This window comes from Podarcis liolepis (assembly GCF_965112155.1).
Source record: "Podarcis liolepis genome assembly, chromosome: 12".
In the NCBI taxonomy this organism is placed as follows: domain Eukaryota; kingdom Metazoa; phylum Chordata; class Lepidosauria; order Squamata; family Lacertidae; genus Podarcis; species Podarcis liolepis.
In genome coordinates this window covers 23923455-23937057 of record NC_139563.1, presented here as the reverse complement: position 1 = coordinate 23937057, position 13603 = coordinate 23923455, and the positions used below count along the sequence as shown (strand labels likewise).

Here is a 13603-nt window from a genome sequence, read left to right as displayed (position 1 = left end):
CCCCCCAGTCATATGGGATTGTCATTTGGAACAGTGACTTCCACAGAGCTGTGGCTCAAGTTGCATTGAGGACTTGGGACAAAAGAAAGAGTGGAGATATTGTAAAAGAAAATAATCGCAATAAGAGGGCACCCAAATGCTTATTGCTATTCTAGGAGTTCTTTAAGCCTTGATTAATTTTTTTGTGATCTGTATTGCCTGTCTCAAACTTTGGTTGGTAAGGATGAGATATCTGCTGTGAAATGCATGTTGCATAATAATTTTTTGTAACTCTATATATTATAAGTTTGGGGGGAGACACAAAAAAACCAGTTCTCCATGTGTTCTACATTGGCAATCCAATATGATTTAAGTTTTCCTCTCAACAGTATTTTTGGTTACTATTTTTAAAAACTGACTGAACTCTTTCACTAAACATTTGTTTTCTCCAGAAATCCAGGCCACCAGCATTTTCTCCCCAAACTTCAAATTGATCCCTGCTTTTTCTCTCTAGCCTTGCTAAGTTGGAACTATTTTCTGTTTTCCTTTCATAGACAAAGTACGATAATATGAATGAGTATAATATTCTGGCCTATTTTCTGATTACTTTGGACAAGTTGCAGGCCGTGGGTTGGCTTTCTCCTTCTTGCTATAAAGTGGCAACACAGCTTCATAATTGTGAGTCCTTGCGAAGGCTAGATTGCTGATTACTTTAACCATGAGCTATTATTTCCAATAAGGGGAATGTCTGTATTATGTCAGACAACAAGTAAACATTATAAGAATGAGATTAGCTCAAATTACTCTTTGGGACTTTTTAGAAGAGCCTTCTTGTTTTTTTCCTTTAAAAAAATAGCAAGTAAAATTGCTGACAGAAATCTTCAGTGGGGGTGGTGGTGGGGGTGGAAATGGGTCTAGGATGTAATGGTTGAGAAGGGTATGTGTCTCTAGTCAACTTCAGTAGACTGGAGGCAAACTTGGATGGATTGATAGACAGATACATACATACAGTGCTTTTTTCTAGGGGAGACACAGGGGTACACGTATCCCTAAACTGCCCTTCATTGAGGAGCAGTATTTCAATAAGAGTAGGAAAATGAGAGTACCCCTAAACATTTTTTTAGAAAAAAAAGCATTGCATACATACATACATACATACATACATGCATATACATACCCACTTACCCCAAATGTACTAATGCAGATGGTGATCATTTTGTGCATGTCATTTCAGCTATGGAAGCGGGAGGAACAGGGGTGGAACAGGGGCAGAACGGGCTTATGCCTGACCACTGAAGCATACAATGACCCAGAACACATCCCCTGCACAAACAGGGAGTTGCCTATAGTATGTGAAGCCTCTACATCATGATAGTCTAGGAACACAATCCTATATAGTTGACTGAGATGGAGTTCCATGGATTTTACTCCCCAGTACATGTGCACTGGGCTGCAGCCTAAGACTTGGCTGTCCAGGTAAAATATTTAAATCAATGCACTTAATGGCAAAGGCAGCTGAAACGGCGTTGCAAATAAAAGGCTCCTTAAGGTCAGTGGGACAATGTTGGGGTATGTGGTTTTAGAGTCCTAGCCATGTAATTAACTGAAGTGACTTTGACTCAACCGCTGTTTGTCGGAACCACAATGTTAAAGCAAGCAAGCCATTTCTGCACACAATTGATGGTTTCTAGCAACACATGGATTATTACTTTTCCGACTAGGGAGCTTGTTACTGCCTTTGCTAACATAGCTGATTTCTTTTTTTAAAAAAGAAGAAGTGTGGGTTGGGGTGGAGGGTGTTCTAAATTACACTCGTTTCAGTAGTAAGAAGCTGCTTTGTTTTAAAGATTCTGATAATCTGCAGCTGGCCCTGAAGGCCAGGCCATAAAAGACATCAGCAATCTGCCACCTCTTTACAATTCTTTAAAAACCAGCAGCACCAGGGAAGGGTGTTGGTGAATTTCATCAGGACCATGGAGCTAAAAGACAGGTGGCTATTCCTTTCCCCATGCATCATTTTTTCTAATGTAGATATTGTGGAGGGGAAAATAGATTTGATCCACATGTGGGTAATGAACAAAAGAATCGTCTGGATGCCTAGAATTAGAACATAGGTGTTTGCACACTTTCAAGCAGGAGAGCGCTCCAAGCAGAGTTAAAAACACTCTCAGAATTAAGCAGCAATATAGTGTGGAATATAGGTTATTAAGCCCTTTTTGCAAATCCTGTTTAGTCTGCTTTGAAGCTCTTGCCCACCTCTCTCTGCCCCTCTTGCAATGAGTAGACCACATATTCTTAGGTCAGATCTATAACGTATTTATTGGGGGAGGATTTCTGTGCTGGAAAACAGAGCAAAGACTTTGCTGTAACAGCAAAAATGTAAGAGAATATTAAGGAATGAATTCTGACCATTGCTACTAATTTGTGAGAAACATTTTTAAATGATATATAAGTCTGGCAAAACAACACAAAATTCATATTAGCCTAAGTAATTTTTGTTGGAGACATATAAGGCTAAATGCAGATCTCCATAATATTGGCAGGGTGCGGGGGGAGAGACATGAAAAAAACAAATGGCTGAGGGGGAATTTCCCACATTATTTGGGATATTTTTGGAATAGCTATACCCTTTTTATCCATTGATTTTCTTGTGTAGTTATGTAAAAGAATATACTGTAATCTTTCAAGAATTAATCATTTCTTTGGCAGCTGTAGCAGAAATAGAGCTTTCTTTTATATGGGAAACTTTAGAGGGTCCAATACCAGGCTCAGGTTTTTTTTGCAGAAGGTTTGCAGTTAAAAACGATACCTCGGATTTGATTCAGATGAACAACTTGAAAGACCTTTGTGGGCAGCTGGGATATTTTTCTGTTCCATTGGAATGTTTCTTTGGGAATTACAGGTTTTGGATTAAATTGTTTTGCTCAGATGATGATGATGATATTCAAATTGTGACCCTTTTGGTCACAAATTGCATCAAATGGTATTTAGAATGCAATGAAAATCTTCTTTGCCCCTCCAGGGGAGGATCTAAGATTGGAAAGTCCATTTAATTTAGCACTTTGATGGAAAAGAAGCCATTTTTATTGTATTTCCCATGGCATAATTCTAATTACTAGGGTATCATTTTATCTGAATTTATTTTGGTCCTTGTTTCCCCTTTGACTCCTGTCATCTTCGTAACCTAAAGTAGTCTCAACTTGCAGTAGCCTTTGACATTGTGTCTTTTTATAGGAAACAGGAAGAGATCCTCAAAACTGCATTTGACAACCCACTTTATGAGGCACGGAGTGTAAAGGTGGGTGGAAGCAGCCTTTCCTACACATGTGGAAATGGATAGAATAAACCTACAATTGTTTTCTCAGTATATTGTCCATCAAATGAAATGAGAGGATCCCTCAGTGAAGGTATTTAAATGGAGAATACAAGCGTTTCAAAACTATGACATTTCTTACTGACAGTTGTGAACAGATTCCTGTTGCAACGTTATTCTCAGCACGCTGGTAAACTCTACTCTGAAGGCAATTCAGTGCTAGGAATATCTCTGCTGCCACAGTTATTATTTTTGCCGAAGGCTGGTAAATCCAGGAGACGCCAGCGTGAGTTTCTGTTCATATTCTCTCTGAAGCTGGGGGTAGCAGTGGTATCACACATGCTTTGCAGGTTCAATCTTTGGCGTCTTCAATTAAACAAAGTAGATGGTAAGTAAAGTCCTTGGAGTGAAATCTTGTGGAACTACTGTAAAGCAGAGCAGACAACACTGGATAAAATCATCTCACCTGGTATGGCATTTTTGGATGCATTGATTTGCAAAATATGGCAATTGTATAACTGTAGCGCTTGATGGGTTGCATCCATAAAAGACTAGTATTTCCTTCACTCCACCTGTGATACTCGTGCAACTCCTCTGAAATTCCAGAAACATGAAATGCTGTGTGCAGCCTTCTTTTTAATCCTGTCACCAAGGTGTCAAAATATGTACAGCAGCAAAATTGTACTGAGAGCAAACCAAATGTAGCAGAAAATTTACTCTTTGGCTTGAGCTTCCCGAATCGCATTTGCTAGGGGCAAAGAGCTTATTGTTGTTGTAAAAACCCTACAAATGGAATTAGGAACCTATTTGGTGCATATCGCCTTCGTGCTTTCTAAAAATAGAGGCAAACACCAAACAACACTATGGGCCAGAAACTTTGCTCTGCGTTAAATCTCTATGATGTTCCTCTGACTGTATTTACAATTACTTTGCAACCACTTGTGATAGTTATTAACTCTATTTATTAAAAACTAATGAAATGGACTTTATCTAGAACTATTTGGAATCAAGAAGCAAATTAAGTTTATTGCATCTTCTCTGCCATGCTCTGATCAGCACTGCAGTGCAGGATTGCAGTGACAAACAAAACTTCCTTTGTCTTTTCATGAATATGTGATAAGATTTTGCTCGTCTCTTAAGTAAAATTAACCATGATGTGTCACTTACTTTCAGTAAAAGCCTCCTCACATCTGATTTTAGATTAGATTGATTCAGTTGCAATTTTGTCATTCACTTGTAAGAGGTCTGTGTCTGTGTTAGAAATACACTCGTTGCAGTCCTTCCAATTTCATCTCTGCGCTCTTATGTTTGTTCAAACAGATCCAGGCAGGATACATTTAGTGGCAGGTTGAAAAATAGAAGCATGATGATGTCAGAATCAGAAGCTATCTTTTCAGTGCAAATTAAGATAGCCTAAGGTGCTCTGATTGAATTCCTTTTGTTTTCCTTAAATATTTGAAAGTTACTCAGGCCGATCTAGAAGAAGTTTCATTAAAATTAGTGTGATTTAAGAACTGAACTGGAAGTTCAATTCTGTGCACCTTTTTTTTTGGAAAATAAGTCTCATTGTGCAAAGTGGAACTTCTAAGTGAACATGCATAGGTTGGGCTGCCTGAACCACTTATTTCATTAGTATCTAAGTATGCTTAGCTTCTTCAAAATTATGCCCTTGTTTAATGGGACTCAAAGAGCACCTGTCCCTCTCTTTCTCTTTCTCTGCATCTGTGGTGCATGTATTGTAAGGAACCTGATCACTGAATGTAACTGCATTTCTAATGAGCAATTGACAAATCAGACATTGTGACTCTAAGGATTTTTGACATGGTAACTGCCTGTAATGATTGTCCAATAGCAGAGCATAGCCAGCCTGGAAGCATGTTTTGTGACATAGCATTGCCATAGCTGTTAAAATGCCCCATTATAAGCACCCTGTTCTAAGAGCATAAGAGAAGCCCTGCAGATCAAAAACACCTATATAGTCCAGGATCCTGTTTCCCACAGTGGCTAAGTAGGTTGTTGTTGTTTAGTCATTTAGTCGTGTCCGACTCTTCGTGACCCCATGGACCAGAGCACGCCAGGCACTCCTGTCTTCCACTGCCTCCCACAGTTTGGTCAAACTCATGCTGGTAGCTTCAAGAACACTGTCCAACCATCTCGTCCTCTGTCGTCCCCTTCTCGTTGTGCCCTCCATCTTTCCCAACATCAGGGTCTTTTCCAGGGAGTCTTCTCTTCTCATGAGGTGGCCAAAGTATTGGAGCCTCAGCTTCAGGATCTGTCCTTCCAGTGAGCACTCAGGGCTGATTTCCTTCAGAATGGATAGGCTTGATCTTCTTGCAGTCCATGGGACTCTCAAGAGTCTCCTCCAGCAGCATAATTCAAAAGCATCAATTCTTCGGTGATCAGCCAGCTTATGGTCCAGCTTTCACTTCCATACATCACTACTTGGAAAACCATAGCTTTAACTATACAGACCTTTGTTCGCAAGGTGCTGTCTCTGCTTTGGCTAAGTAGGTACCTAATGGAAACCCTCAACCAGGACATGAGGACAGTACCCATCTCCTGCTGTTGCTCCTCCAGCAACTGATAGTCAGGCATCCTGCCTTTAATCCTGGAGGTGGCATATAGCCATCATGACTAGGAGCCATTTAATTTGCCTAATCTCCCTTTAATTCCACTTAAGTTGGTGGCCACCACCACATTCTACGGACTCTCCTTCCTTGGAGGTTTTCAGGCAGAGGTTGGGTGGCCATCTGTCAGATTCCTGCATTTCAGGGGGTTGAAATAGATGGCCTTTGAGATCCATTCCAACTCTACGATTCTGTGAAGCAGGTTCCCTAGTTTAACTGTGTGCTGTGTGAGGTACAACTTTTATGTCTTGAATCTTCTAAAATTCAGCTTCATTGTATGACCCCAACTCCCAGTATTATGAGAGAAAGACAAAACCTCTTCACACCAGACATAATTGTATAAGCCTCTATCATGTTTCCACTTACCCTCTATGTTTAAAAAAACTAAAAATTATTTACTTGTATTTGAGCTGCTGAGACCCTTCAGTTATTTTAGTTTTCCTTCTTGCCAGCTCCGTGGCAGCATCCTTTCAAGGTTTGGTGGCCTGAACTGTATACAATATTGCAAGTGTGGTCACACCATAGATTTTCATAAAGGCATCACAATATTCTTATTTTTTAATTTTCTGTCCCTTTCTTAATGACCCCTAGCATGGAATTCACCTTGCTTCCACAGCTGTTGGACACTAGCATATTTGTGGAGTCAAGGTTATTTGCCCCAATGTCCATTACGTTACACTTGCCTACACTGAACCACAGTTGCCAGCTCTTTGCAGTCCTTTTTTGTTTGCCCCTGCATTATTTGTTGTCATCTGCAAACATGGCCACCACTAACTTCAGGTCACTTATGGACAAGTTAAGAATCCCTGGTGCCAATGGAGATCCTTGGGGAACTTCACTTCTTACCTGCTACTGCAGCTTGTCTTAGGATTGGGACACTAAAATCTCCCTTCCATTTTCTGTCCTAATGAGCAGAAGACCAATTACCGGTATGTCAATGTATTGCCATTGGCTCTTCTGGTTTTAGCAATATGTGCATTCAGAAAGTTTACCAGACCCACGCAGCAGTCCAAGAGGCTTTGCTAGCACTCTCCTAAAAATAACACCAGGTTCCCTAGGCAGCTTATGATATGAGTATTTTATTTTCTTTTTTTTTAAGCTGCAAGCTTTAGGACTGATAGAGTTGGCACTATTACTGTTGTTTTGTTCACTGTTGAAAAAGGTTGGCCCGAAGCTAATGCCTGTCTCTTTTGTAGTCTACAGAGTATGCTGCCTCACTGGGAGTTCAGATCAGTGTTTCTCCGTGGCAGGCACAGCAGGAGGTAGGTGTGAATAGTGTTCTTTTAAAAATGCTTTCTGAAAGAATTATGTGCCCTAGAATGAATTGTTAAAATGATTCCAATCCACGACCGGTAGATGAGGAGTACATCCTTCTGAAACTGCTCAGGGCTGCATATAAAAGCCTTGTGTACATTTGCTAATTGGTACTAGAATACTAATACAGTAGTTTGGTTTCATCAGCTACTTTGCTAAGAAAGTGGTTCATATGTAAGGATGGAGCAGGAATCCATTTTCAATGGATTTAAATATGGGTTCTAGAGGTTCTGACCCGGTCAAACCTTGTTCACCTTGGTGCACGTCTTGCATTGAGTACCTGCATATGTCTAAGCTGCTCATGCAAAAGAAAAAGTTTATTAATGTAGAACAGTGCTACGAAGGGTGCGTGCCATTCCCAATCCCTCCCAAGCGGGAGCAAGATTCCATGGGGTTCCAGGCACTTACCCAGAGTCATGTTTCCATTGGGAGTCAAGATGGGACAGACACTGTCATGACTTAAGAAATATGGTTTATTTTACAAATATTTAAACTTAAATTGTTCAGTATAGGGGGTGCAGAACATTATATCTTGCCCCTCTTGTAGCTTCAGCTAGCTTGGCATCCAAAGCAGCAACCAGTTGTGCCTCTCAGTCTGCACTGCATAGAGTTCTGTCTACTTTCTCCTTCTTGTGCCCAGGACATCTTTAGATTTCAAAAATGACATTTTTTTGTGACATCACACACACACACACACACACACACACACGTCACCCTGGCAACCTGCCAATTCTCCTGTCTCTGTCTACTCCTCAGAGCCAGGCGTGGGGAAGGACAGTTCTCTTGCATTGCCAATGACCCCCTATGTCTTAGCCCTTGGGTCACCATTGTGCATGAATGGCTCTGCACTTAGCTAGCCTGGCCAGGCTGATTTGCAAAGCACAGTTCTGCATCATGAGTATCTGGGTATGGACTTTTATATTTGCCTCATTCTTCGATCTTCAGTAGCAGAGCTGATACCACCACATTTTGCAACAACCGGTTGAAAGTGATAGTTGTACCGTACATAGTTCCCACTGAAACTCACTGAAACATGCAGCAAACTTAGCCTGGATCTGACCTTGTGTCTTTTTAAAAGGATGATATCATGTGTTTCTTATCAAATATAGCAAGCATTTGGTAAGATCACAAATAAATTCCAGAATCTTCCAAAAATCGAGTGATGGCTGCATTCTTCTTTTTCCATAATCCTCGAGTTTCCCCACATGGAGCCTGGCAGCCCAAGCCCAGAAGCTTCACCACAGGATGCTCAGTTCAGCTATGCAATCCTCCATTACTCCTCTCAAAGCTGTACAGCAGGCAACCTTACCCTTATCAGCAAGGCAGTTGCTTTAGAAACAGTCTGCAATGACTAAAACACAAGAGTGCATTGCCTGGAGGTTGACATTCATCTTCTTGTACGCTGAGTAAATATGCACAGTGTGGCTTTTTTTCCACATCCATTTAAGTACCAAATAAAATGAAATAAAATCTATCAATAATCTTATTAAAGATTTAGAAAATATGATACAGAACCATGTCCCATCAGCCACATCAGCTATAGGGTGCAAAACAGGAGAGGGCTTCTGCACCTTTAACAGTAGTGTAGAAGAGAGAATTTCAGTTCCATAAACTACACCTGCTGGAAAAAGATCCCTCTTCTACATACCTATTTTGGATGGGGGAGACTTGTCCTCTTTTGCATTTAGGAACATGGGAAGCTCAGTATTGTCAACACTGTCTAGCAGTGCTTTCCAGGGTTTCAGACACTTCTTTCCCAAGCCTACCTGAATGTGGATTGATCCTGGGACCTTCTGCTTGGTTGCGCTAATTAGCAAGAATGTCAAGTTTTGTAACTATATAAAAGACTGAAATGAAGCATTATCATATCATAATCAGTCTGTGCTTCCAGGTTTACAACCCAGCTCTGTATTCAGTTCACTCTTGTACATGCTTCTCATTGCCTGTGTGGCGTAGCCTTGGTGTTAAAATGAATTGGATAATCCTTTGCATGTGTACTTCCTACATGCAAATTGGTGGCTTACCCAACAGGGTAATGAAAAAGATATAGAGGCTGTGGGTAGCAGGGGAAAGATTCTTGAGGCAATTCCTGGTGGCAGTTTCCCTGGTGACCAAGAGCCACAAGAATAGCCTCCTTGAAATGCTATCACTGCCATTTACTGGGAGAGGGAGGTGTCAATGAGGCTGGGGCTGCATAAATGCACTAGCAGAGTCAATATAGTAGTCCCATCAGGAGTGCCAACTTGGCCCTGGGATCATAGGTGCCCAGGGCCGTGGGTGTCGTGCAGCGTGTACAGCCCTAGCACTGAAATTTGTGGGTACCCAACCCCTTCATGGGGAATTTTGTGGGTGCTTGGGCACCCAGGGCCCCAAGGAGTTGGCATCTATGAGTCCCATCAACTTCCCTGCAGAGTCCTGACCTCCCATCCCTCCTGATGATAATAATAATCAGGCAGAACGATGGGGGTGGAGACGCTCCTTCAGGTCAGCACCAACACTTTGAATTGTGCTCGGAAACGTACTGGGAGCCAATTACAAGCTGATGCGCAAATGTGGAGAAATGAGAAACTGAAATCAACATATTTGCCCATTCTTGGCAGTAACTTATATGAACTTCTCTTCTGAAATTAGTTTTCATTTTACAGTATTTAGAAATCTCATTTGCTGTGGTTATACTTTATTGCAATTTGACACTTTGTTTTGAAATAACTTCTTATTCCTCCCTTCTTTCAGCTGTTTCGCAGTAATGACATCATGGCTGCTTCCTTTGCCAACCCCCTATATGGCACAACTACAGGAAAAGAGCAGACGCTATGAGATGTCTCTGGAAGTGGGTATAAAACAAGACAGAAACTTTATGCAGATTCATTTGCCATGATGTTTTTCTGTTTCTAAAATCAAATTGAATGATGGCATAGCATTAGTCACTTGAATGAAAATGGAATGATTTTTCATATTAGAATAATTACCTTCTCCAAATAACACTTCATTCAAAATAGCATCCACCCACATGGGAAAGCATAGCCGTACGTGATATTTATGTTGGCAAGGAACACTCTTGGTAACTTTAGTTTTCAACTGACTACATGGTTGAACAGTTCAAATTCCAGTTGATTAATAAATAAAAGTTTCACTTAATCAAAAGCAGGATTTGGGCTTTTCTTGGCATGCCTTTTCTCTCTCTGCTTTTATTGAAAAACAGTGACTCAAACTTGTTCATAATGTTAAATTCTAGAACTTGAAAGGTTGCATTTGTCTCAACCTTCAGTGAAATCCAAGAGATTATAACCGACTCATTCTTAGATTGAGGTACTTTTCCTGTGTGTAAGCTGTAAATGCAACGGGTTTACTTGAAAGAAAACTCACATATTTTGTTTCACTTTGTCAGACCCATGGCTCATTAGGGAATCAAACACAGCCACAACCTCCATGCAGTCTCATCCCCTGTTTTAGTTGTTGCAATGCAAGGGATAATGGTGAACTGAAGCTGGAAGCTCTGCAGAGCATATGATCAGTGTGATTTGATTGCTTACGAAGATAGTGGCCAATCAACTTTCCCAAGATCTACAGGGTGGTTGTGAGAATAAAAGGGGGAAGGAGAACATTGCATACACCACCTTGAGTTCTATGTTGGGTGTGGGGAGGTAGGTTATAAATGAATAAGTAAGATTTGCTTGGAATTCTAGACATATTTAAATCAAGGGTAGATAACCTGTGGCCCTCTGGATGTTTAAGTCAGACTCCAGTGTCCATCAGACCCAACAAGCATTTCCAATGGACAGGAATTTTGGGAGTTCTTGTTCAACAACATCTGAAAGACAACAGGTTAGCCATCCCTGGTTTAAACCACCCTCAGTTATTTGGCAGCTGTCTTTACTCTTTGGGCATATTCCCCACAATGTGAGCAAAGGTTGAATTGTGTGAATAATAATAATAATAATAATAATAATAATAATAATAATTGTATTACTCAACCCAATTAAGCAATGTTACTGCTGGATGCTGTGCACCACACAGATACACAACTTAAAAAATAGATTCCTATATATAACTATTCAACTGAATACAGAAATTGAATGGATTTTTTTTTTTTTTGGAAAGTGCTATTTTTATAGCTGTTTCCTGTCACAGGAAATGAGATCTGTCATTCTTCTGGACTAGCCCTGCAGCAAGGTGGGACTTTTACCTGAAATCATCTTCAGTTTTTGCATTTAGATAGCATCTTTTTAAGAAAGAAAGAAATATAATAGGTGCTTTACTGCTTTCATCTCTCCCATCCTGCAATCATTGTTCAATACACTTATTGCACAAAGAACAAAAGATGCATTTATATTTCCAGAATGACAACTGCCTCATCCTTGACAGTCCAATGGAAGCAATCTCCTTAGAAATGGACCACTGTTATTTAAGAAAGTCAGTCTCTCCTCTGCCTTCAAACCAAGAAGGGTGCCAGCAAGCTTCTCTGTTCCAGTGTGAACATTCTCTTCTCAGAGGCATTGCCAGCGCCATCCTGTGCATGACCAGCTTCCAACAAGCAGAGTGCCCATCCAAATGGATTTTCAGACGAAATCTTACCTTGGTGTTCACTGCTCATGTACATGAAACCTCAATTAGGTAAACAGCCATTGCAGTATTTCTAGAAGGCCAAGGAGACACTGATTATTGAGGAGTCTCTTCATTTGAAGTTAGCCACCACAATGGCTGTGATCCAGAGAGCTCTTTCTGCGAGTGAAAGGCAGTTTAGCTTGCGCAAGAGGAGGCCTCTGATTTCCACCACCCACCTTGTATATGCAGTGGCAGCCCCCGTGTTGCATCCTATGCCATCATGAAAGGTCTCCTGATCTAAAGAAGATACAGTGGGGTACACTAGGAAGGTGGAAATACTTCATTGTCCGAGCAGCACTGTACTTGCAATTGTCTGGATCCTGCCTTGTGTTTCCTTTTGAGGCATATGCCAAAGAATTGAAAAGAAAAAATGCAATGCTGCCACAAGATTTGTTGTTATCGGCTTGTGTATCAAAACCATGAACTGCATACTGATTTCCCCTTCCCAGCAAAAGTTAGAGCAAGATTTGAGACACCGAGTGCTCTAGATCTATTGACGTTAGCACATAATAAAATTGAAAAATATGCTTTACCTGAGATTGCTGGGTGACATTAATCATAGGAATGATGCCTCCTACTGGATGGAACAACAGAGTCCCCTGAAGCCTTTTGCCTCTTCTCCAGCGAAGGACCCATCCTTTGCCTCAGTCCAATCCTACCTGCAGTTCTGTCTCATTCTCTCTTGAGTTACCTTCCTTATCTTGGTCTTGTGCCTTTCCTATTGTGTATTTGGTGTTTGGGGGTATGTGTTTTTACTGTGCTTCCTCCTCTCCCTCTTTTGGTGCTACTACTGTTTCAGTTGTACTGATCACATTTTATTTTTATACCTCAGTGCATTACTTCTTCATCTGCCCTATGAACATTTGTGTGTATGTTTCAGTTCTTGTTTATTACCTTCTCCAGTCGCTGCTGTTCTCTCACCAAAGTGAACTTGCCCCAAACCTGAGTCATGGCTTCCAGGATTCCGATGGATTGGAACCAGATACATAATGAATGTGAAATATTTTGAAAGTGCTGTACAAATGATGATGATGATGATGATGAACAGCCAACACTGGTGTTGCTACCCTCAGTGTATTTTGCAAGCTGTGTGGTCCATTCTGATGGTGAACTATCTGTTTCTGCTGTCTCAAGTCTTCTGTGCAAGGAGGAAATGATTAGGCAGCCTAAGTTAGCAAATGGACATATATAACAGTTTAGGAAAATTAGGAGATATAGTTTCTACAACCATTTTCACTTTTCTCCCATGTCCCAATGCATTATAAAGCCATTTAGGTGGCCACTTAGGCCCTGATCCAATTTCTGTTGTAATTAATGAAAAGATGTCAAGCAAATTGAGCAAGTCTCTCACTAGACTCAAGGCCTTCCGGCCTTCTTTTGGGCTGCCAGGAAAAAAACAGTTATAACAGAGGAGAAAGGGGGTAGGGAATGCAAATCCACAAAAAAACCTACATATACCAGGCACACATTTCCTCATCTCTCAGAAAGAACAAAAGGCTGCAGCTCACTTGCATATGAAACACACATGAGCTTAATATTTGCCCCTTGCCTGACATTTTTGTTTTGAACTTGTCAAATGAGAGCATAATTCAATTTCAGCTCCGGCTTTCTGAACTGCTAATGGCCAAGATGTATGATAACATGAAAACAATTTCTGTACATGAATCAGGTAAGCTATCTGACTGTTAACTCACACACAGATGACAGGATCCACACATTCTGAGAGGGACAAAGAAAATTCAGTGCAATGAGGAAAATGTCTCTT

General features: G+C 40.8%; 1 protein-coding gene across 1 annotated transcript in view; it reads left to right on the top strand.

Moving 5' to 3' along the window:
- Positions 1-13207, top strand: part of MALRD1 (MAM and LDL receptor class A domain containing 1) — a 226792-nt gene extending 213585 nt beyond the window's left edge. The window contains exons 40-43 of the mRNA XM_083467342.1: positions 3214-3277; positions 7116-7181; positions 9967-10063; positions 11573-13207. Of these exons, the coding sequence (XP_083323468.1) occupies positions 3214-3277; positions 7116-7181; positions 9967-10050 (214 nt within the window). The 3' untranslated portion in view covers positions 10051-10063; positions 11573-13207. The remainder of the gene's footprint in view (positions 1-3213; positions 3278-7115; positions 7182-9966; positions 10064-11572) is intronic.
- Positions 13208-13603: the final 396 nt, after the last annotated feature.